Source organism: Salvelinus namaycush, chromosome 29 (genome assembly GCF_016432855.1).
Source record: "Salvelinus namaycush isolate Seneca chromosome 29, SaNama_1.0, whole genome shotgun sequence".
NCBI classification, from domain to species: domain Eukaryota; kingdom Metazoa; phylum Chordata; class Actinopteri; order Salmoniformes; family Salmonidae; genus Salvelinus; species Salvelinus namaycush.
The window spans coordinates 25,428,855-25,452,451 of record NC_052335.1 but is presented as its reverse complement, the minus strand read 5'-3'; the positions used below and the strand labels follow the sequence as shown (position 1 = coordinate 25,452,451).

Here is a 23,597-nt window from a genome sequence, read left to right as displayed (position 1 = left end):
AATGGTCATAGTTCAACACACCTATTCTCACAGTTCTAGCTGTCATGGGAGAGGTCATTAATAATGAATCCTTCTGGAGGGCAATGTTTCAAAGTAGTACATGCTCTAATATACATATCCAGAAACTATTATGGGAATTGAAGTCACTGCCTAAGGGTTTACTTGCCTTAGCTCACCACTGCTATAACCTCGAACTTCATTCAACTTTATTTCAGAGTGATTGTAAGGACACATTCTATTTCATGATAAATCAGGGTAATGGAATGGGATCATGAGGTTAGAATCCCATTTGGGTGTATTATTAATGGTGGCTATTGCAACCACACAGTACCATGCAAAGTGTTTCATACATTCCCTAAGGATTTATTTTCCTGTTTCTAATAACTGAAAATTATTAAATGGTTAACTAATTTTCAGGAATCTAAATGGCCTCCTAAATATCAATGGCAACAATGTGAATTTGTTCAAATTGTGTCATCTGTTAAGGATGGAATTCATTACATTAACAGAACTTGGTCAGCAGGCTTGGCGAGACTAGTCCAATACCTGAAATAGTTAACTTGGGACATGACTCATTGATCATTCTGTCTGGCCCAATTGATTGGTCCCTTTGACTTGGTCAGTTGAATACAATTAGTTGTACTACACATGCAGATTTATATCATATCCAAACATAATCACAACCTATAGTACAAATATTTGAAAAGTTTAAATAGCATGCATTTGACATGTATTGATGTCCAGAGCTTGGCCATGAGATGGTTGGCAGTATTGGTAACATGTCCTACTGTGTCTGTGTGGTGTCCTGCTGTCAACAATTGTGTGGTAAAACTAGCCCCAGGCCATTGTCCAGTCGCTTGGTGGATCGATCCTCGCATTTTATGAGTCCTGCTTGCAACAGATTGGAGAGACACTCACTGTAGCTATGCTCAGAGATGGGTTGCCTATCTCTTCAATCGGTGGAAACAAACGTTTAATTCTACCAAATAATCCGTTCTTTCTGAAGCAAGTGGAACACACAACCTAGTTGAAATGTAAGTTAATTCTAACTCTTAAATCCTTTGAGATGTTTTATTTTATTTTGCCTTATTGGATCAATCAATTTAGTAAAAAGCAATTGTTTTGCAATCATGAAAAATATACACAGTAAACCTTTATGAAATAATTGCTTATACTGTAAGATATTTATGTTATACTATGGCCCAGTGGAAGTTAAATCGTTATTTAGTATTTTTTTTTTACAGCATAAGGATATGTGAAACAGAAGATGGGGGATTGGAACTTGTTGGGGAGTATCTTAGAAGAGGTACATATTCATTCAACCATTGTGGGAAAAATCTGGCTAACCATCCTTTTCATATTCCGGATGCTCGTACTTGGCGTGGCAGCAGAGGATGTTTGGGACGATGAGCAGAGTGAGTTTGTGTGCAACACGGACCAGCCTGGGTGTAAGAATGTGTGCTACGACGATGCATTCCCCATTTCTCTTATCCGATACTGGGTGTTACAAATCATTTTCGTGTCCTCTCCCTCTCTGGTGTACATGGGACATGCACTGTACCGTTTAAGAGCCCTTGAAAAAGAGAGACACAAAAAAAAAGCTTTCCTGAAAGCAGAGCTAGAGGGCGCTGAGCCCATTCATGAAGACAGACAGAGGATGATAGAGAGGGAGCTGAGGAAGCTGGAGGAACAGAAGAGAGTAAGGAAAGCTCCACTCAGGGGCTCCTTGCTTCGCACATATGTTTTCCATATCTTGACGAGGTCGGTGGTGGAGGTTGGCTTCATAGTCGGACAATATGTACTCTATGGCATTGGGCTGGATCCTTTGTACAAATGTGAGAGATTGCCTTGCCCGAACAGTGTGGATTGCTTTGTGTCCAGACCAACTGAGAAGAACATTTTCATGATCTTCATGCTCGTCATCGCTGGGGTTTCTTTGTTCTTAAATCTCCTCGAGATATTCCACCTGGGAGTGAAGAAAGTCAAACAAAGTCTGTATGGAAATAAAGGTGCAGATGATGACAGCATAGTATACAGGTCCAAGAAAAACTCCATGGTCCAGCAGGTGTGTGTCCTTACAAACTCATCTCCCCAAAAGATGATGCAGTTCACTCAGACAGCTTGCACAATGGATGCTGTCCCTTTGTACATGCCTTCAGTAGCTCCTCACAACGATGGTGGTGGCACCAACGGTTCAGAGCAGTACCCTAGACAGCTGGGGGCCGTGGAGCGCTGCTACACCCTGGACCAGAGGGACCACTCATGCAGCAGTGATGACTCCAACGGGCCTAAAGGCTCAGGCCAAACTAGGCACGACGGAGCACAGCCACCGCCTTCACTCATGGCCAGCCATATGGAGATACCAGCAGCCCTGCAGAACCAGCTGCGCAAACAGAGCCGGGTCAGCGCTCTGCAGGACTACAGTGACATGAGTGATTCACCTGACAGTGACCACTATCCCACGGCGAGGAAGGCTAGTTTCATGTCCCGGGGACTCTCTCAGACCAACCTGGCCAGTCCTCCTGATAGCCCTAACTCCGGGAGTGGGGCGGACACAGAGGCCAAGCGTATCGCCCAAGGAGAGAGCCCACCTATGACCCCGCCTCCAGCCAGTGGACGAAGAATGTCAATGGTAACTACAGCCATTACGCAACATGCTTTTCAAAATTGAGGATGTATTGTATGATTCTCATCATGTATTTCTAAAGATTCAGATGAAATAACTGCATGTTTTCACTCTTTCAGAGCATGATTCTGGAACTGTCTTCAATCATGAAAAAGTGAGAACTGGCTGAGGGACCAGAAGGATCTGGGTGGGGACCCTGATCGCAAAGCGACACTTCCTTCTAATTGCCTAATTGTATTCATAATAACATATGTATAGAGCTCGCAAGTTTGTAATCCTAAAAACTGGAAAATTAGTTACCACTGTTTCGTTCAGCCATTCCTATGGGGGAAATGAATAGGGAAAGAATGGGGCTTTAGGATGAACACCGAAAATAAGGTCTTCGTAGCTCTTCTACGTTTTTGTTCTATGAGATAATATCAGTCAGTTAACATGACCTTTTTGAATTATGAACCCTTTATGTGCTTGTTTTGATTACATAAATGCTTTGAAATTCACAAAAAGTGACAGCTGTTGAAGATGATCTCATAGAACAAAACGTTTTAGACCTACTAAGCTTGTGTTTAATACAGACCTTATTTTCGGGCATTTATCCAAAATGCCTCAACAAAAAAAACACATACATTTTCCAAAAGGCTTTAGCCAACGAGCCATGTCGGAGTTAGTTCCTACAAAAAGACGCCATTACTATTTCTCTTTATTGTGGACGAGAAGTGAATGCTTTAGTACAATTATGTTGGCATGGGTAGTTCTAATTTAAAAAAAATATATTTGTCACATGCTATCTTTGCGGTATCATATTTAATATAATTTTTGTGGAATTTATGAGTGAAAGCTACTTTTAATGACATTTTGCACATTAAAATGACATTTGGCTTAAAGTGAGCATGTTCATATGATGAGACATTGGCCTTCTAAGGAAATTCTTACATTTTTTAAAAGACTCATGGCTTGTGATCGCTAATACACTTAAAACACTGTGGGATATGATAACCTCCACTATACAACATTTTTGAAAGCACTTTGTTATTGTTTACTGTACAGAATGATGATAAAGTTGGAGATAGAAGGGCTCTTCAAAATCAACAAAATGTGAATTTATTAATGAACCATTATATGGATGTTTTTTCTCAAAAATACATTATCTTCAACACTTGTCATCTTTCTTGATATTGTTGCTGGGTTTTTCAAGCTCAACAGTTTCCCGTGTGTATCAAGAATGGTCCACCACCCCAAGGACATCCAGCCAACTCAATATTAGGAAGGTTTTCTTAATGTTTTGTGCACTCAGTGTACAGTAAGAGTATGATTGTATAAAATTGAATGACATACTGTTTTACAGTTTTATATACATGATGAAGGAAACAAAATGTCTTTGCATTTGCAGATATAAAAAATGACCAAATAATGTACATGATATGTTTCTTTATTTCATAAACAGAAATGGTGTCTAGACAAAAATGTCATTTATATAACACTAGCATTTGAAATGAATGAAAATGGGGTTTGCACAATACCGTGTTTAAAATGGTTAATAAGTCATTTTAATTCATTAGGGTTGTGTAGCATTTCAAAATTAAAAAAGTAAGAACTCTTAATAGAGAATAAACAAATAACAGCTATTTCAAATTGACAATATTAACAAAAAACTGTTCTAGAAAAACGAGAGAAAAATGACTTTGTGACTACAAGCTTAAGAGCTTTTACATTAAAAATAATGAACCAAAATCTACTAATACAATAATCCATATAATCTGTGTAAAAAGCATGTAGAAAAAACACCTGATGAAGTTTGCTGATACAGTCATTGACCAGTAATGAGAGGTATGAAGGATTTCACAGGTAGATAAGTGTGAGAAGGTCTGCACTGGGTGTGACTCAGGGATGGGGGGGCGTAGGCCCCTGCATACACTCACTTCACTTGAATGTGAACTATGGCCTCTGCAAGTTCTAAGGCAAAAATTGGAGGTGCACTTGTATCCATGTAACTCTGAAACATCCCCAGTTGAATGAAAAGACAAGTTGAGAAAACACATTGTTTTTTGTTAACAGAAAACTAACCTTCAGTCCAATTTTAACCTAGCAATTTCTATTTACATGGCAAATGTAATAAACACATCATGACATGTAATACCGTTTTGTAAACATATCAAACTTTTCTTTTACTCCTAAAATGATCTCAGCCTGTGCATTCAATCAGGATACCAGTATATTGTATTATAAAGTTGAGCAATTTGTGAAAAAGGCAAGTTTTGTTCATCTTTTCAAAAGAACAACCTTTGGAGTTGGAGAGACAGTGTTTTTTCTTTCAAAGCAGCACACAAAAACAACTAAAACAAACAAAACAGTGAAACAAAACGAGAAATGAATACAGCACAAAAGCCTCTCAAAAAGATAATGCATTCAATGCACCTAGCTTTACAACAAATATCCACCAACTAATTACCATAGCCAGTTAACAAATCAAATAACATTACTGTTTTTTGAGTTTTGGCTTGTAAAAATCTGCAGAGGTAAGGAACTTGAGAGAAATCCCCCAAAAATATTGTATTTACTACCAAAACAGAATTCAAATATATATGTATGTTTACTCCAATGTATTGAGTACTCTCTCTGCAGCTCTTAATGAGTTTGATCTGTATTGTGCAAAGCTTATTATTCCGCATTTGTAGAAATTAGCTTCAGGAGTATAATACCAGAGGTTAGAAGTGAGCTAAACTTTCAGACACTCAAACAAAGCCAGAAACCAGCTAAAATACAAAAGTCTGCTACAGATTCAGAAATGGAGAAATAAAATGCTTGGCACCCTGAGACGATATACAAGACCAATGACTAGTCCTGGTTTAGGTCAACCAGACAAATCTCTGTGTGAATGAGATGATGACACACAACAAGCTTATTTGACCCGTAATGCTTGGGGTAACTGTAGAGATGACCCGACCATGTACTACTTTCAACCATTGGTCACCATAGTAACACCCCATACAGCATAGCAAGCATGGAGTAGCTCTCTCAGAACTAGAGAGCTAAGAGGTCTGGACTGGCAATTGACCGGCGTAAGGAGCTACATTAAAAACCCCTCATTACTTTGTATCACCTCCCACTGGGCAAAAACTGGTTGCATCAATGTTCTTTACACATAATTACAACACAACAATTAAATGTGATGACAGTGAATCAATGTGGAAAACTGATTGGATTTGCAAAAAGTCATCAACATAAGTGAATTTTGTAAATTTTTCACCCGGCTTTTAACCTAAATCCAATGACATGGTCAACTTTTTTATTGATTACACTTTGCATTTACATTAGTCGACAACTCAACCAAATGTATATCAAAACTAGACGTTGAAATAATGTCTGTGCCCAGTGGGCTTCTATCTGCATCCACCAACCTTTACTGTATATCAATCTTGTTGCTCTAGGTAGAGAATAAACAATGATGAATTATTGTACGTACAGTACAAACCAGAATTAGGCTATGCACTCATTGCTATCCAAAGAATAACATCGATATTAATCATAATAGCATTATAAGGCCATCTAACAACAGATATTGAAAGATATCTGTTGATATAGCTTTGATTGGCCGAGGACAATAGAAACTTTTTGAATTTCAATCCATTTTCCCCCACATTGTCAAAGTGTAGCCTAATGAGAGTGTGCTTTCTGGTGGACCATTATGCTTTCCACTTTTATGTCAAAAACGAGAAAGAAAAGGTACATTTATTGGGTAGGAATTGCATATGATTTGACAAATGTGTTTCCTGTTTTGTACCTGATAATGGAGACTGATGTATATTGTTCCAATACAGTGATAGCATATGAATCAGAGAAAAGCCAAAGTGGAAGAAGAACCTCGCAAACAACAATTACAACTGCTCTACACTCCTTCCTTACATAAGGAAAGGGGGGATACCTAGTCAGGTGAACAACTGAATGCATTCAACTGAAATGTGTCTTCCGCATTTAACACAACCCCTCTGAATCAAAGAGGTGCGGGGGGCTGCCTTAATCGTCATCCACGTCATCGGCGCCCGGGGAACAGACGCCATTGGACATGCATCCTGTGTGTATTAATATTTGGGTGCATGTTTTAGTTGTCTAAGTATGACTGTATACGGATCTAACTAAAATCTTAGGGAAACTTATCTAAATGGTCAAATAATCAGACTAGCACACTGCCAAACACAGACATACTCTACAAAGCTGCACTCTAATATCACAACAGCTTTCGATATCAGTCAAGACTAGAGTATTACACAGCTGTGTCCAAGAGGGTGCAACAGGGTAACGCCAAGAAGAATTTGCAGACAGTCATCAAAGTGTATATTTAAGCAATAAGGCACGGGGGGGGGGGGGGGGGGGGGTATATAGCCGATATATCATGGCTAAGGGCTGGGCTAAGGGCTGTGCTCATGCACGACGCAACGCCGAGTACCTGGATACAGCTCTTAGCCGCAAGCCGCAACCACAAACCCCCAAGGTGCCTTATTGCTATTATAAACTGGTTACCAACGTAATTAGAACAGTTAAAGTACATGTTTTGTCATACCCGTGGTATACGGTCTGATATACCACGGCTGTCAGCCAAGCAGCATTCAGGGCTCAAACCACTCAGTTTATAATATCGCTCTTTCCGACACTGTATAGCTTTTCATCCTGAATGAAGTTAAAGCTATGAGTAAAGCTTTTTATTCCAATTGAATTCACTCACTGTAAAGACAGCTTCTGTCTCTATTTCGCATTTTTTGTATTTTCAAGCGCATCCCTGTTCAACAGATACGAAGATTATTTCTGTATATTTATGTTATAAATGTAATTATATACTGGGTGGTTCGAGCCCTAAATGCTGATTGGCTGACAGCCATGGTATATCAGTCCGTATAACATGGCTATGACAAAACATTTCATTTTACTGTTCTAATTACATTGGGAACCAGTTTATAATAGCAATAAGGCACCTCGGGGGTGCCTAAGAACAGCCCTTAGAACAGCCCTTAGCTCTGGTATATTGGCCATATATCACAAACCCCCGAGGTGCCTTATTGCTTAAATATTGTTCATCAAAAGATGGACTAAATAATTTAGCTGAGCACTATTGTTAGAAGCAAACATAAGCTAGACAAAATAACTAGGTAAAATATACAGGCAGCATGCATTCACATCACAGAATATTATGTTTTCAACAAATGTACAATCAGGGCAAACATGTTACTATATCATGCTTTCACATGAACTCAAGTCCCAAATAAATGATTCAATTCTTAAAGAAATACAAATATAAGATGTGAACACTCTCTAAATGTTATGTTGGCTTCCTTTTTGATAATACATCTGATTGCTTTAGGTTTTTGAATGTAATGTCTTCATAGATATATTTATATCAATAAGATGTTTTAATTTAAGTGCCAATTCAAGTGCTTCAGTATCAGTGTTTTCAGGGTTCTGAACCTGACGTAGACCCTCTATGAAGTGCTATAGGATCTAGTTGCAATGGAGTGTCTGGTGCTGGAAAGAAAGTGCCTGATCTTGAGCCCAGATTCATTGGAGAAAGTATCCATAGTCAAATATAAATATTTTGTGTATGTTTTTTTGTTACAGACAGAATATCTGTCCCTCAGCTTGAAAAGGTGTCTACTATCAAACTTCTCGACAACATTGAAACATAACACTGAAGATATTCAATGGGTGTCTGGGAGAGGGTTCACCATCATACATAAAGCATCTTTAAATACTGATAAAAAGAAAGAAAGTTTCCTTAAAAACACAACAAGCCTAAACTATTTTTCACATTTGAAGAGGTGTCAAAGTTTGAATGGATGTTGCTCAAGCCAGGGATTAATAACATACTTTACACTGTCCTCGCCAGCAACATCTGTGTGTGTGTGTGTGTGTGTGTGTGTGTGTGTGTGTGTGTGTGTGTGTGTGTGTGTGTGTGTGTGTGTGTGTGTGTGTGTGTGTGTGTGTGTGTGTGTGTGTGTGTGTGTGTGTGTGTGTGTGTGTGTGTGTGTGTGTGTGTGTGTGTGTGTGATATATATATACACACACACAATGTGTGTGTCAAGCTGATTTCCTGAGTTTAAGAACATCCACCCTTATGGGGAATTTTCCTTTAATCAGGAAAAAGCTAAGCAAATATTTTCCCTTAGCAAAAAGGTACTTGATATAACCCTAGTGAAAAAGAAATGTCTAAGCCACTACCTGTACAATATTACTGTGACAGTCACCATGCGCCATACATTATACGTTATTATGTTCTGCCCAAGCAAGCACTTGAAAGTTACCATTACAACATCCAAATACAATGATTTTGCTGATGTGTAGGAACATAGCTATTTGGGAACCACCTGCCAAATCATTCGTTTTTCTCTTGCGTTTCAGTGCTGAGGAAGGCAAAGGAGGAATGTTAAGGTACTGTCTGTACACATCGTTTTGCTGTACAAAAGACATTTTTGCATATGGACATTTACAGTCTGCTTCAGAAACCTCTCATATACAGAAGCTGTATTCTTATTTCCATGAATCATGTTGAACATTCAGAAGATATTTTCCTGAGTTTGAATTGCTGTGACAAGGGCCACAAGAGAGAGTGAGAGAATTAGAAAGATAGTGAGATAGAGAAATAGAGAGGAAGTGTTAGATGTAGAAATAGTGATAGGAAAATAGACAGAGTAGGAGAGAGTGAGAGAGAGAGAAATAGAGAGACAAAGAAAGAGAGAGACAGAGAGATAGAAACTGTAGGTAGATCGAGAGACAAAGAGAGCTGCTGTTAGGTCCATTGAGGTTTGAATTGAAGATGTGATCTTTGCCCATCCCTGTGAGTAGACTGTATAGATAGAGAACAGCATGGTGGAGCACCATTGTGAGCGGAGTTTTGTGTGGGAAGTCCCTCCTCTCTGTCATGGTTACAGAGAGGAGAATACCTGGAGAACAGTATTGCTGTTAAGACAACTGTAGTGTCAACCTATAAAAAGACAACAAAAATACATAAATAAAAACAAACAAAAAACATGTTGTTTAAAGAACACTGGTAGAGGCTGAACATCTCACCAACCCAGAGGAAGGGGTTTGTCAGAAGAAAAGAAAAACTAGAAATTAAATAATAAAAAACATATATTAAAACCACAGTTTACTAAGTACAGTCCTTTCTCGGCTGTTCGTCAGTTGTACATTTATCAGTCATTTCCTGGCAGAAGTCTACCGTCACCGTCTGATTGGACTGTTCATTGAACGAGAGCCCCGACTCCATGTATAAACGTGGCTCCTGGCCCTCTGCCTCATTGCTACCTGGCCCCCCATCAGCCCCATTTCCCATGGCCCAATCAGGCTCGCTCTCCGAGGGCCCGGAGGACTTGAGGAAGCTGGGCTCCGGGGTGGCTGAGCTGGAGTGGGTGATGAGGTCAATGCTGTTGGAGGCAGCATTGCTGGCAGTGGTGGTGGTGTTGGTGGTGCTGGGCTTCAGGACAGGGCAGTGGTGGTTCAGGGACTGGACCTGCTCCGGACTCAGCTGTCTGTCCCTGCAGACCTCCTGGGACAGACAGGAGAAGTTCTCCCACAGCTCGCCCATACACTCCTTCAGCTGGTTCCTCTCCGTCAGCAGCTTGTCCTTCTCGTTCACCTGATAGACACAAAAGTTAATATTAATGATTTTATTTATTTATTTTACATTTGTTTAACCAGGGAGGCAAGTTGAGAACAAGTTCTCATTTACAACTGCGACCTGGCCAAGATAAAGCAAAGCAGTTCGACACATACAACAACACAGAGTTACACATGGAGTAAAACAAACATACAGCCAATAATACAGTACAAAAACAAGTCTATATACAATGTGAGCAAATGAGGTAAGATAAGGGAGGTAAAGGCAATAAAATGGTGGCGAAGTAAATACAATATAGCAATTAAAAACACTGGAATTGTATATTTGCAGTAGGTGAATGTGCAAAGTAGAAATACTGGGGTACAAGGGAGCAAAATAAATAAATAAATACAGTAGGGGATGAGGTCATTTTTTGGGCTATTTATAGATAGGCTATGTACAGGTGCAATGATCTGTGAGCTGCTCTGACAGCTGATGCTTAAAGCTGGTGATGGAGATGTGTTTCCAGTTTCAGAGATTTTTGTAGTTCGTTCCAGTCATTGGCAGCAGAGAACTGTAAGGAGAGGCGGCCAAAGGAGGAATTGGCCCTGGGGGTGACCAGTGAAATACACCTGCTGGAGCGTGTGCTACGGGTGGGTGCTGCTATGGTGACCAGCCAGCTGAGATAAGGCGGGACTTTACCTAGCACGGTCTTGTAGATGACCTGGAATCAGTGGGTTTGGCGACGAGTATGAAGCGAGGGCCAGCCAACGAGAGCGTACAGGTCGCAGTGGTGGGTAGTATATGGGGCTTTGGTGACAAAACGGATGGCACTGTGATAGACTGCATCCAATTTGTTGAGTAGGGTGTTGGAGGCTATTTTGTAAATGACATCGCCGAAGTCGAGGATCGGTAGGATGGTCAGTTTTACGAGGGTATGTTTGGCAGCATGAGTGAAGGATGCTTTGTTGTGAAATAGGAAGCCAATTCTAGATTTAACTTTGGATTGGAGATGTTTGATGTGAGTCTGGAAGGAGAGTTTACAGTCTAACCAGACACCTAGGTATTTGTAGTTGTCCACATATTCTAAGTCAGAACCGTCCAGAGTAGTGATGCTGGGCGGGCGGGCAGGTGTAGGCAGCGATCAGTTGAAGAGCATGCATTTAGTTTTACTTGTATTTAAGAGCAGTTGGAGGCTACTGAAGGAGAGTTGTAATGATGAGGACTAATGTCATGAGCTGTGGTCTGACAATGAGCAAAGAGACACATACATACTGCTAAGCCCTTTGAGACTGCAGCTAATGTTCTGTAAACACTCCACACATCCTCTAGCAGCAGTATGAACTATCCAGTAGATACATAACGAATGGTATTCATTTCTTCATAGCAACATAAAAGTATTCACATGGCCTATATTATTTGCTCCCTAAGCATATATTAAATCATTTGTTTCAATCGTGAGCATACTGTTGATGAAGTTTGTGATGAGCAAGCACTTTCAGGGTGCTGTGTGCACTGAGGTAAAAAGGAACTAGGTGGTGGAAAGAGGTTTGATGATGATGTCCTCATATATAAGATGCTGCTGGGGGATATCAAGGGGAAGGCTGTCAGTCCTCTGTGGAGAATATAGCACTAGTGTGTGTGTGTGTGTGTGTGTGTGTGTGTGTGTGTGTGTGTGTGTGTGTGTGTGTGTGTGTGTGTGTGTGTGTGTGTGTGTGTGTGTGTGTGTGTGTGTGTGTGTGTGTGTGTGTGTGTGTGTGTGTGTGTGTGTGTGTGTGTGTGGACGGTTGACACACATACACATCAGAGGCCGCAGCTCCACCACCCTCACAGAAAAAGCATGGCAGCTGCCTGTGAGAGACCGCCATGCCATGGAAACGCGGGAGCAAGGAGGTACAGATAGGAGAGATACAGCCGGGACTCTACTGGGGATGCTCTACTCTATAATGAAGTCTCCTTCCGGCCCCTGCACCAGCCTCCACACACCTAACTGTACATGGACAGCGTGGCAGCTAGACGGCAGTTAGCTGGCGTGAAAGTGCTGACACAATGGTGTTGATATAATTAATATCACTCTATCCCAAGGTAATGTTTGTTGCGCTGTCAAAAATGTTATCATTAGTTAAGTCCAGGGAGAGAACTGTTATATATAGACACTACATTGTTCTACTACTCTACGGTCTTTTGCAGGGGTGTCAAACATACCGCCCGCGGGAGTCCAATCTGGCCCGCGGCTGGTTTGAGTAATAAAAATAAAAATATATATACAGTACCAGTCAAAAGTTTGGACACACCTACTTTTCTCCCAAAAAAATCAATTAACAGGTGTGCCTTGTTAAAAAATAATTTGTGGAATTTCTATCAGTTGTATTGTGACAAGGTAGGGGTGGTATACAGAAGATATCCCTATTTGGTAAAAGACCAAGTCCATATTATGGCGAGAACAGCTCAAATAAGCGAAGAGAAACGACAGTCCATCATTACTTTAAGACCTGAAAATGTCAGCCAATACGGAACATTTCAAGAATTTTGAAAGTTTCTTCAAGTGCAGTCCCAAAGACCATCAAGCGCTATGATGAAACTGGTTCTCATGAGGACCGCCAAAGGAAAGGAAGTCCCAGAGTTACCTCTGCTGCAGAGGATAAGTTCATTAGAGTTAACTGCACCTCAGATTGCAGCCCAAATAAATGCTTCACAGAGTTCAAGTAAAAGACACATCTCAACATCAACTGTTCAGAGGAGACTGCATGAATCAGGCCTTCATGGTCAAATTTCTGCAAGGAAACCACTACTAAAGGACACCAATTAGAAGAAGAGACTTGCTTAGGCCAAGAAACACGAGCAATGGACATTAGTCCAAATTTGAGATTCTTGGTTCCAACCACCATGTCTTTGTGAGACGCAGAGTAGGTGAACGGATGATCTCCGCATGGAGGAGGAGGTGTGATGGTGCTTTGCTGGTGACACTGTTGGTGATTTATTTAGAATTCAAGGCACACTTAACCAGCATGGCTACCACAACATTCTGCAGCAATACGCCATACCATCTGGTTTGCGCTTGGTGGAACTGTCATTTGTTTTCAACAGGACAATGACCCAACACACCTCCAGGCTGTGTAAGGGCTATTTGACCAAGAAGGAGAGTAATGGAGTGCTGCAATTAAGATGGTTTGGGATGAGTTGGACTGCAGAGTGAAGGAAAAGCAGCCAACAAGTGCTCAGCATATGTGGGAACTCCTTCAAGACTGTTGGAAAACCATTCCAGGTGAAGCTGGTTGAGAGAAAGCTATCCTCAGAGCAAAGGGTGGCTACTTTGAAGAATCAAAAATGTAAAATATATTTTGATTTGTTTAACACTTTTTTGTTTACTACATGATTCCATATGTGTTATTTCATAGTTGTGATGTCTTCACTATAATTCTACAATGTATAATAAAACTTGAATGAGTAGGTTTGTCCAAACTTTTGACTGGTACTCTATATATATATTTGGGAATGTCTTGTTTGGGGAAACGAACTCAATATACTTTAAAATTAATAAAACTAAATGGAAACTGTGTAGAAATTATAATGGACCTACATTCATACAGTTTCTTGACTGTGTCCAGCTCGCTAATAATCACCAAAATGAAAGCTAGACAGTCAGGGAGCATAGAAAAATCCCAAAACTATTGACAGAGGACATTTTCTTGCACATTTCTACCGCAAGGAAATATAACCCATTCTCAATGTACCATCAGGACCTTGTTGAAGACCGAATGCGGACCCCGGACAAAATTAGTTTGACAACCCTGATCTATAGAAAGCAGTGTGATTCTTTATGTGTTTACAATATTATTGCCTGCCTGTGAACTGAACCATCACAGGGGGAAAAAATGTATGATCGAAAAGTTGATTTAAAAAGAAGAAAGCAATGTGTGAAAATGAGAATAGCCTATGTGTGAAGAAGGAGGCAGTTGTCTGACAGTGTGTGCATGTATATATGTGTATGTGGAATGCCAGTAGGTCTACTGTATATACTATGTACTGTAGCCTTTACAGGATATCTCTGAGAGAGGATGACATGTCATGCAGATCTATAGACACACTCACCAGTTTTCTGATCTCGCACTCCAGGTTCATGATGCAGTCAAGCTTCCTCTTGCGACAACGCTGCGCTGCGATGCGGTTCTTACTCCGCCGCCTGATGTCATGGATGAACTCCAGCTGCTCTGAGGTCAGTTTGTGCATTTTTACCATCATTTGGAAGTCGTTCCGTGGAAGATTTGTGATTTGATTAACAGGGAAAGGAAGTTTTACCTGCCAATAAAGAAATTGAGAATTACTTTTCACATCTGACCTTATACAGCGTTGACTTACATTTTTTAATTGAGTAAATGAACAGAGGAGTTTGGTGACTAGACATGGAATTCCACATTTCACCAGGAGATGGCATAAGAGCACCACTGTCAGGACTAGAGCTAGAGAATGTGCCTCCATAACACGTGTTTAGTAAGCCTACAACACTCTCTCTCTTTCTCAACCTCAAATATTGAACTTGAAACCTATTCTCAGGCAGAGGGGGACAAGGTGATCTAAGAAACTAGTATCTCTCCATCTGTCCATGCTAGCTTGGAAAGGTGCCAGCATGACAGATCAAGGAGGGACAAGCAGGGACTTGTCAACCCCATCCATATTGGTGTCAGGTGATATCTAGAGGGCATGATATGTAACATCTATACTATCTACCTGCAATAATCCACAGGGACTGCAGAACAAAAGAAACATGCAAAGCCGTGCTTTCTTTGACACCTACAGTCACATAGAGTGCAACGAGGGCCTGATTAATGAAAGGGCTTACAGGGGCTGAAGTCCCGGGGCCCAAGCCCGTAGGGGGCCGTTAAGGCAGAGTGCAGCTTTGTTTTCTTCTGCAATAAGTGAGAATTTGCCCCCCCCCCTCTTGATGGCAAGAGAAAGTACATTTCCTGAAATTCTACACATTTTGCCATGACTTATGCCATGTTAATGATATCTGAGTGAAAGTGACTAACAAAATCAATGGGGGGCCCCCTGGAGGTCAGGTCCCCGTCTCCTGCGTGCCTGGCTGGTATTCGGCCTTACTACAAGTTTAGATAGCTGGCTAAACTAATTTACCAATCTAAAAATTGTTAGCTGACATGGCTAATTGAGTGACTGTCAGTGACTGATATATCAAGAGAAAAACTGCTGATGCACAACAAAATTTTGAAATTGCACCTTGTGAATTCTACCATTCAAACTCTCAATGGAAGGTTGAGACCTCGACTGAGCCCCCCCCCCCCCCCCCCCCCAAAATAAATAATTTGCAATATAAAATTCTTATTATTGCTAAATAAAAATACAATTTCCCCCCATATTAGTTGCATGGATTCGCTAACAATGTCCTGGAGGATGTGATCATTTTTCTCCCACAGAGCATCAATAGTACCTGCTCTCTCAGGTACTGGCAAACCTTTTGATACAGATATAGGATCTTAATTTGAGCCAGTTTGCTACAGCAAGAACATAATCCTGCAGCAACAGGAAATGCAAATTGTTATGTGGTTTATAATTAATGGACATGCAGGAAAATTCACAGCAAAAAAGGAGTGATCAAATTAAGATTCTACAGATCCACCCCAGCGAGATCTCACAGCACCAGAGAACTGTAGCAGAGTATCTTGGGGGAGAAGAGATATGGCAGAGAGGAAGATAGGAGAGGAGGAATAACAAAGAGCCAGAGTAAAACAGCCAGAGAGCTTGGCAAGATGAGAGGATCTGCCATTCTCCTCCGCTCTGCTCTCTCTCCTCTTGGCTGCCTCTCTGGAATAAAGTCAAACGGGAGGGAAAAGGGGTGTCAGCTGGGTATGTTAGTGGCCATACTCTAGCTCAAGAGCAAAATGTTTAAGTAAACCCCCAAAAAGTTGACTAAAATCATTCCAATCCCGATTAAAATACAATGGCTGTTAAGGCCTTTTCTCTCTCTTTTAGAAATCAGAGAGCAGAGACAGTACCAGTTTGTTTTTCCGGTCAGATGCTTAGGCAGTGTGCTGCTTGCTTTGAATTTGATATCTGCATTTGAACTCGGCCTTGTAAGCCTTGTTGTAATCTGATAGCCAGGGGTTCATTGAATTGGGAATTGGGAGGTGGGGAAGCCCTCCTTTTTGGTGCTTATTCGAAACAAAAATATAGTTTATTGCTATTAAAATATATGTTGTGATTGTTGTAGGCCTAATTTATATTTTAATTAATTCGTCCAGTAGGCTAGTGCAATTTGGTATCATGTAGCCTATTGGTATAAAAACACAACTGAACAACTTGCTATTTAGAGCATTTCACCATGTCCTGATTTTGGCTTCTAGGCAATACGAATTGTAGGCTATAACAAATGTGCATTCTCATGCAGTGACAAAATTATAATTGAGATAATGCAAATCATTAAGGATTACCTAGTTGGGCTAACTTTTTAACCTCTTGCTGTAGGCCTACTTCATCATCATCCTCTGCCTACATCCCCAACCCCTACCTGTAGCCTATCATCCTCTGGTATAGTGCATGTCAACCTCTCACTCTATCAGTCTTGTTTGTCCATCTTCTTCTTCAAAAAATTTGATATTCTAACAGATCAATCTTGCTGGCAAAACATAATTAAATATTGCTAAGTTATTTATCTGTAGTGTGGATGTAGGGATGTTTAAAAATATATATAATGAGCACCGAGACGTACAACTTCTATGTAAGCAACACAATAACATCAGACAGAGACAAGCAGGCCCAGGGGAAAAATGACACGAGCCGCCCCCTTGTTGGCTACTATGTTGCAATATCAATATTCTTGGAGCAGCCTTGTTGATACAAAATGGTTCAATATTCTCAGAACCGCCTCGTTGATACACCCCACTTCTCCATTCCCTACTTTAGTGAAATGACGCCACCAGGAGGGAGCGAGGGAGGAAGGAGAGGAAAAACGTCTCACTGCTCTTTCTGTACCAGATGGTCCCATCACTTGGGGTAAGTGCTTCACTTCAGAGGACAAAGCAAGGTGCCTATTCATTGAAATCACTCTCCACTGAAAAGCAAATCTAGATGTCAATTTATCCCAGAGAGAGAGAGCGAGAAGCTTGAATTTCCTCATCAGAAGCCCTCAGTCCTTTGAGACTTGTTGAGACCATTTCTCATGTGCATGTAAACACATTAATAAATAAATAATGGACCAAGCCTATCAATGCCACACTGGGCCCTGCAGGCTCCCTCCCACTACTAGCCAGGACATGGCAGTGGTTACATGGCGATGGAACACATCTTGCCTGCCCCGTGTGATCTAAACGAAGAGAAGATGACTCTATCTGTGATTATGACCCCTCTGAGTGCCATGTAATGATGAGCGATAGTTATAGAGTTCTACGGAGTGACCACACTGGTGTAATGATGGGGGCTCTTTCACTGAGACAGGCTAGAAGAGGAAGGGAGGGAGGGAGGTGACGAGGAAGGGAGGAGGGGACGTACAGCCAACCACCTTTCTACAGCGAGCAAACTTGTGAGGTTATTTTCTTTTTTCTTCCTGGCAGTGGCGCACAGCGCAGCGCAGGAGGGATATCTAGGCTATATTTAGTGGCTCTGCCAGGGGAACCAGTCCAGTAACAAGGCTAGGATGACAGAGTGCAGCTCCGACGACAGTCATAAATTCAGACCCAACATGTTCTGGATTCTCACTACCCCCCACCCCCCTCTTTTTATTCTTCCTTCTTTTTTCCTTCCTACCTCCCTCCTACCGTCTCACTGTCTCTGGGTCATTATGCTCCAAATGGGTCCTGGGTGAAAAGTAGGGCTCATCTGTTACCCGGGCAGCACTGTGTGTCTTGTCCCGCTCTACTCTACTTTCCTCTCCCCTCAGACACACAGAGAGAGGCTCGGCAGCTGGCTGCCTGCAGGTCCAGACCTGGGCCGAGCCCTGGGAGTCAGATGCATGGGCGGCCCGACAATGACAGTGGGTTCTGTGCAGCCTGACTGCCAGTGTTCACATGCAGGGTTGGTGACCCAGGATGAACCCTGGGAGGGAGTTTAACACTACATCGTCCTGTGCAGGAGAGAGGCATGCAGCGCCACCTACTACTGTGTCCCTTCTCATCTATTGACACAAGCCCTGGGGAAATAAATACTCCCAATTTTCCAAGCAATTTCATTTGAAAGTCGAAGCAATTTACTAAAATGGCCGTCCCACTCTGATTCATTCTTAAGGTCTAACCGTCTACTATTAGTTACTCCTGCCTGATTTCTAGAGTGCCGCTATTGTGATTGCGGCTCTATCTCTGCATCAAAAAGAGAACTTTATCTGGTAAGTACGATCAACATAAATGTGAACACTAAAGTCTTTCTATGTTGACTCTATAAACATTTTACATTTACATTTTAGTAATGTTGCAGACTAGCTCAGGGAAGAAATTACACGAGCCGCCCCCTCGTTGGCTACTATGTTGCAATATCAATATTCTTGGAGCAGCCTTGTTGATACAAAATGGTTCAATATTCTCAGAATCACCTCGTTGATACACCCCACTTCTCCATTCCCTACTTTAGTGAAATGACGCCTCCAGGAGGGAGCGAGGGAGGAAGGAGAGGAAAAACGGCAGACGCTCTTATCCAGTAGTGAGTGCATACATTTTTGAAATTTTACATACAAAAATGTTCCCAGATCCACAGCGATTAACCCTGCAATAAATCACATGTGGTTTATAACGTGATTAGAGAGCATCATGCATCCTATGGAAATCTGGGAGAAGGTAATGCTCTTACAGAGCCCCGTTTAGTATCTTATAGTATCTTGTAATCCCGTAAACAAGAGTTATTGCCGGAACCCCCTATGGCAGATGAGTTAGTTAGAGAGGCTCTGTGATGAAGAGATGGGCTGTGTGTACTGCTACTGCAGGATGTCAGGTCCCAGGAGATGGCAACGTGTCAGTGTCCCAGGTGGCCTTAAGGCTGACATAGAGCCTGTTGGATCTCAGCTGCCAGCCCCAGCAACCGACCTTCCCCCAATGGGCATCACAACAACAGCCTGACACAATACTCTTGCTGCACACAAGACAAACAACAAAACCTACAATACTTTTGTTATATAGGAATCTCAGCTGGTATCACTAATTTCAGCTTGCTTAGTCACTTCAATGGACAATTAAAAGTCACTTCAATAGACAAATAAAAGTCACTTCAATAGACAAATAAAAAGTGTCACCCCTTCCTCTCACAACGAGCCATCCATAACATACTAATGACTTTTTCAAATACAGTTGGCATGTGGCAAAAGGCTGCACCAAATCAGTATATTGTGGTTTACACTGTATGCCAAATAATATTTTAACCACAGATGCATCATTTCAAGAGTGGAGAAATGCACTTTTTGACTGTCGAAAAAACAGGAGTGATATTTAGGTCTGTGTACAGTACTTCCTGTGTGAGTCACGGGGTTAATGTTTGGTGGTGAGATAGGAAACATTGTGCTGCCAATATATCAACACTCCAACCTCGCTCTCAGATCAATGTTTGCAGTGTACTGTGACTAGACGATGTGTCATTGAGCTCAACGCCTACACAAGGGAGAGAGAGAGACTGATGTTTTGTGGAAACAGCTCAGAGATCTTCCACCGAGATCCTCTGTGTTTTGCGATGTCTCAGCTCTTAAATTCTCCTTTATCACTGTGAAATCCATATCTGTTTCCTCCTTTGTTGGTTGTATAGTAAAAAAAAAGTGATGTTTTATTGTTCACATACACCGGATAGGTGCAGTTAGTACGGCACCTCTGGAGCAAATGAGAGGTAAGTGCCTTGCTCAAGGACACATCGACAGATTTTCTCACCTTGGGTATTCGAACCAGTGACCTTTCAGTCACTGTCCTTTCAGTCACTGTCCCAACGCTCTAACCGCTAGGCTACCTGCTGCCCAAAACATTGACTGGTGGTGGAGTACTGAGCCGTATTTAAAAAGGGTGCTGCTCTATTATCAGCTCCCCCTGTCCACACAATCTTATTCATTATGATCTGAAAAGGCAAAACTGATCCATGATCAGCTCTCCTAGTTTGAGACTATATGATTACAGGCCCTGGTTCAGCTTACATATGGGCATACCCTCTCCTGACCCTATTGACTGACTCAATATATGTCATATGTGCCAGATGGGAAACAGTTGAACACAGTTAACGTGTAAAATTGTAGCCATTAAAAAGTAACCCCAGAGTAGTGTGGTGTCTGCTATGTGTCACCCCATAACCTCAGTAGCGGGTTGAAGTGGGAGCGGCCAGGAGACCTTGAGTGACTCAGACTACCTTGAATGACTATCGCCTCTCTCAGTCAGATTAGCCTCCAGTTTAACAACTTCCTTCCTTGTCAGAATTCATTGTTTCCAGTGCTGGGGCTGCAGCTATTTTTAACAGCAGCAGCGCCGGGCGCTTGCTCGGCTATCTCTCCCTGAGTGGGACCCGGCCTGGCTGCCATTTGCTCTTTCAACACACAGAGGGAGAGCCAGAGCCTTCTGTCTCCCTGGAAGCTAGCTGTTTGTTTGTACAGCCAACTCACTGGGGGGAAAGAAGAAAACAGCGCCCCAGGAAGCATGAGGTAGCACTTTTGTTACCAGATAAGGCTGGAGCAGAGCAGGGTCGCATTTGGCCCCACACTGAGGCTCATTATGTAAGTGCTCTTTTATGCCTCCACCCATAAGGCCATGTCATAAACCAAACAGTACTGAGAGAGAGGTTCTCACACACAGCAGCAGCATCTGAGACCCAGCACAGCCAGCCAGTCTCATTCATAATACATCTTATCAGCAGCAGGCGACAGTAAAGGGGAATGCTAGCAGATATGAGTCCATGTGGGTCAATAGAGATCTGACAGTGGATATTGTGAGCCACTAATCAACAATGGAGTGTAGTGTATATCCATACATTGACTCACACAAGATGACAAAGGGAACTGGACATGTTTGAAGAGTAATTTTTGGGGCTGCTTTGTCCTTCCTCGACAGCTGTATTGCTGTAAATCTTTTGTCTATAATTTACAGCCGGGGCATTAAGCAGTCCTTCAAACGGCTCATAAATCACTGGGTGTGGGTGCCATGCCTCTAAGGTAATAATTACACATGACTGCTAGGGCCGTTTATCTTGCCGCTCTCTGTTTGTGCACAGAAGAAGACTGGATTCCTCCACAGTCGGAGGCTCAATCCTGCCAAATTGCTCCAACCCCAGTGAAACGGGGACTAGGCTCTGTGAATCTGATCACCATGGCAACATACCAGTTTCTCTCTCTCTCTCTCTCTCTCTCTCTCTCTCTCTCTCTCTCTCTCTCTCTCTCTCTCTCTCTCTCTCTCTCTCTCTCTCTCTCTCTCTCTCTCTCTCTCTCTCTCACGGTGTCAGCCTCAGAAGCGGACAGTCTTATTCCTTCAGGTAAAGATAAAATAAGTCTGCCTACAACAAAACTAAATGCTACAGATGCAATCATTTCAAGCTGAAATTGAAGAGGCATCAGAGGTATTCTGTATGAATAAAAAAAATATATACACTACCGGTCAAACATTTTAGAACACCTAATTATTCAAGGGTTTTTCTTTATTTTTACTATTTTCTACATTGTAGAATAATAGTGAAGACATCAACACTATGAAATAACACATATGGAATCATGTAGTAACCAAAAAAGTGTTAAACAAATCAAAATTAATTTTATATTTTGAGATTCTTCAAATAGCCATCCTTTGCCTTGATTACAGCTTTGCACACTCTTGGCATTCTCTCAACCAGCTTCATGAGGTAGTCACCTGGAATGCATTTCAATTAATAGGTGTGCCTTCTTAAAAGTTAATTTGTGGAATGTATTTCCTTCTTAATGTGTTTGAGCCAATCAGTTGTGTTGTGTCAAGGTATGAGTAGGTGTTCTAAAACTTTTGACCGGTAGTGTATATTACATTTTCTTTTTGATGGAACAAAACAGTTTTCATCCTGATTATAATTATAAACTTCGCTAGTCTATATTCTATCTATCCTCATTGATCTCAAAGTAAACAACAACAGTCAGTCTGTTCTGCAGTCAGTCTGGAGGATGTCAGTCGTCAGGCCAGGTGGATTAGGGGATGATTAGGGGATTGGCCATCCTTCCTTGTCAGCAGCACGGCCGGCGCTCCAGGCTGCAGTCTTATTATGACACAACACAGAGCAGACCTTCCTCCACCAAAGGACTTAAACAGCTACATTCTCTTTCATTACACTGCTATTGTCCTATCACTATCACAAACATAGACTTTTGCTCAAACTTAGACTATTATGCTCTATCTGTGTATAACACAACATAGCCTACCTTCACTTTCAAGTAGTGTAGGTGTATATCTAATTGTTGATACACTAGAAATGTCACATACACTATAAGCCATATTTGTGTATAAACAACAAAGGCTACCTTCACCAAGGTGTACAGGTAAGTGCCAAAATAAAGGAAACACCAACATAAAGTGTCTTACTAGGGCATTGGGCCAACATGAGACAGAACAGCTTCAATGCACCTTGGCATAGATTCTACAAGTGTCTGGAACTCCATTGGAGGGATGCAACTCCATTTTGGGTGATATAATGACACCAGGCTTGGGCTATATACCATTTATACCGTATACCGGGTATTTCCAGGCTGTATCACAACCGGCCGTGATTGGGAGTCCAATAGGGCAGCACACAATTGGCCCAGCGTCGTCCGGGTTTGGCCGGAGTAGCCATCATTGTAAATAAGAATTTGTTTTTAACTGACTTGCCTAGTTAAATAAAGGATAAATAAAAAATAAATGTTAAAAAAATTCAAATAAATAAATAGAATCTAAGTGGATAGATATCAAGATATCAAGCTTCTTGGTTACAGCAGAGACATTCAATCCCCTCCTGGATCAAGATCCCTGTTGCCTAAATGTTTCTTTGTTGTTGAAATAGCGCCCCTTTGCTGCACTCCGGTAATACCGTGTACCCCGGTATGGTACAGAAACATTATGATGGTATGAAAATCTGGATACCGCCCATTCCTAGGTGGTGGAAATGCTGTCTCATGCGCCTGTCCAGAATCTCCCATAAGTGTTCAATTGGGTTGAGATCTAGTGACTGAGATGCCCATGTCATATGGTTTACATGCTCATCAAACCATTCGGTGGCCACTCATACCCTATGGATGGGGGCATTGTTATCATATGGGGGCATAGCCATGGTAGACAAAATAATGACCTGCCCATCATTTTTATACATGACCCTAAGCATGATGGGATGTTAATTGCTTAATTACTCAGGAACCACACCTGTGTGGACGCATTTGCTTTCAATATACTTTGTATCCCTCATTTACTCAAGTGTTTCCATTATTTTGGCAGTTACCTG

At 41.6% G+C, this 23,597-nt stretch overlaps 2 protein-coding genes across 2 annotated transcripts in view; one reads left to right on the top strand and one right to left on the bottom strand.

Annotated features, from left to right (window-relative positions):
• Window positions 1-1,267: 1,267 nt before the first annotated feature.
• LOC120024441 (gap junction Cx32.7 protein-like) lies at window positions 1,268-3,045 on the top strand. The gene is made up of 2 exons (XM_038968679.1): window positions 1,268-2,632; window positions 2,746-3,045. Exons 1-2 carry the CDS (start codon window positions 1,268-1,270, stop codon window positions 2,782-2,784), a joined length of 1,404 nt encoding a protein of 467 aa, XP_038824607.1. The 3' UTR covers window positions 2,785-3,045.
• A 5,620-nt stretch (window positions 3,046-8,665) lies between these two features.
• LOC120024440 (transcription regulator protein BACH2-like) overlaps window positions 8,666-23,597 on the bottom strand; it is a 33,680-nt gene continuing 18,748 nt past the window's right edge. The window contains exons 3-4 of the mRNA XM_038968678.1: window positions 14,301-14,507; window positions 8,666-10,247 (exon numbers count right to left, since the gene is read on the bottom strand). Coding sequence (XP_038824606.1) covers window positions 9,762-10,247; window positions 14,301-14,507 — 693 coding nt within the window. The 3' untranslated portion in view covers window positions 8,666-9,761. The remainder of the gene's footprint in view (window positions 10,248-14,300; window positions 14,508-23,597) is intronic.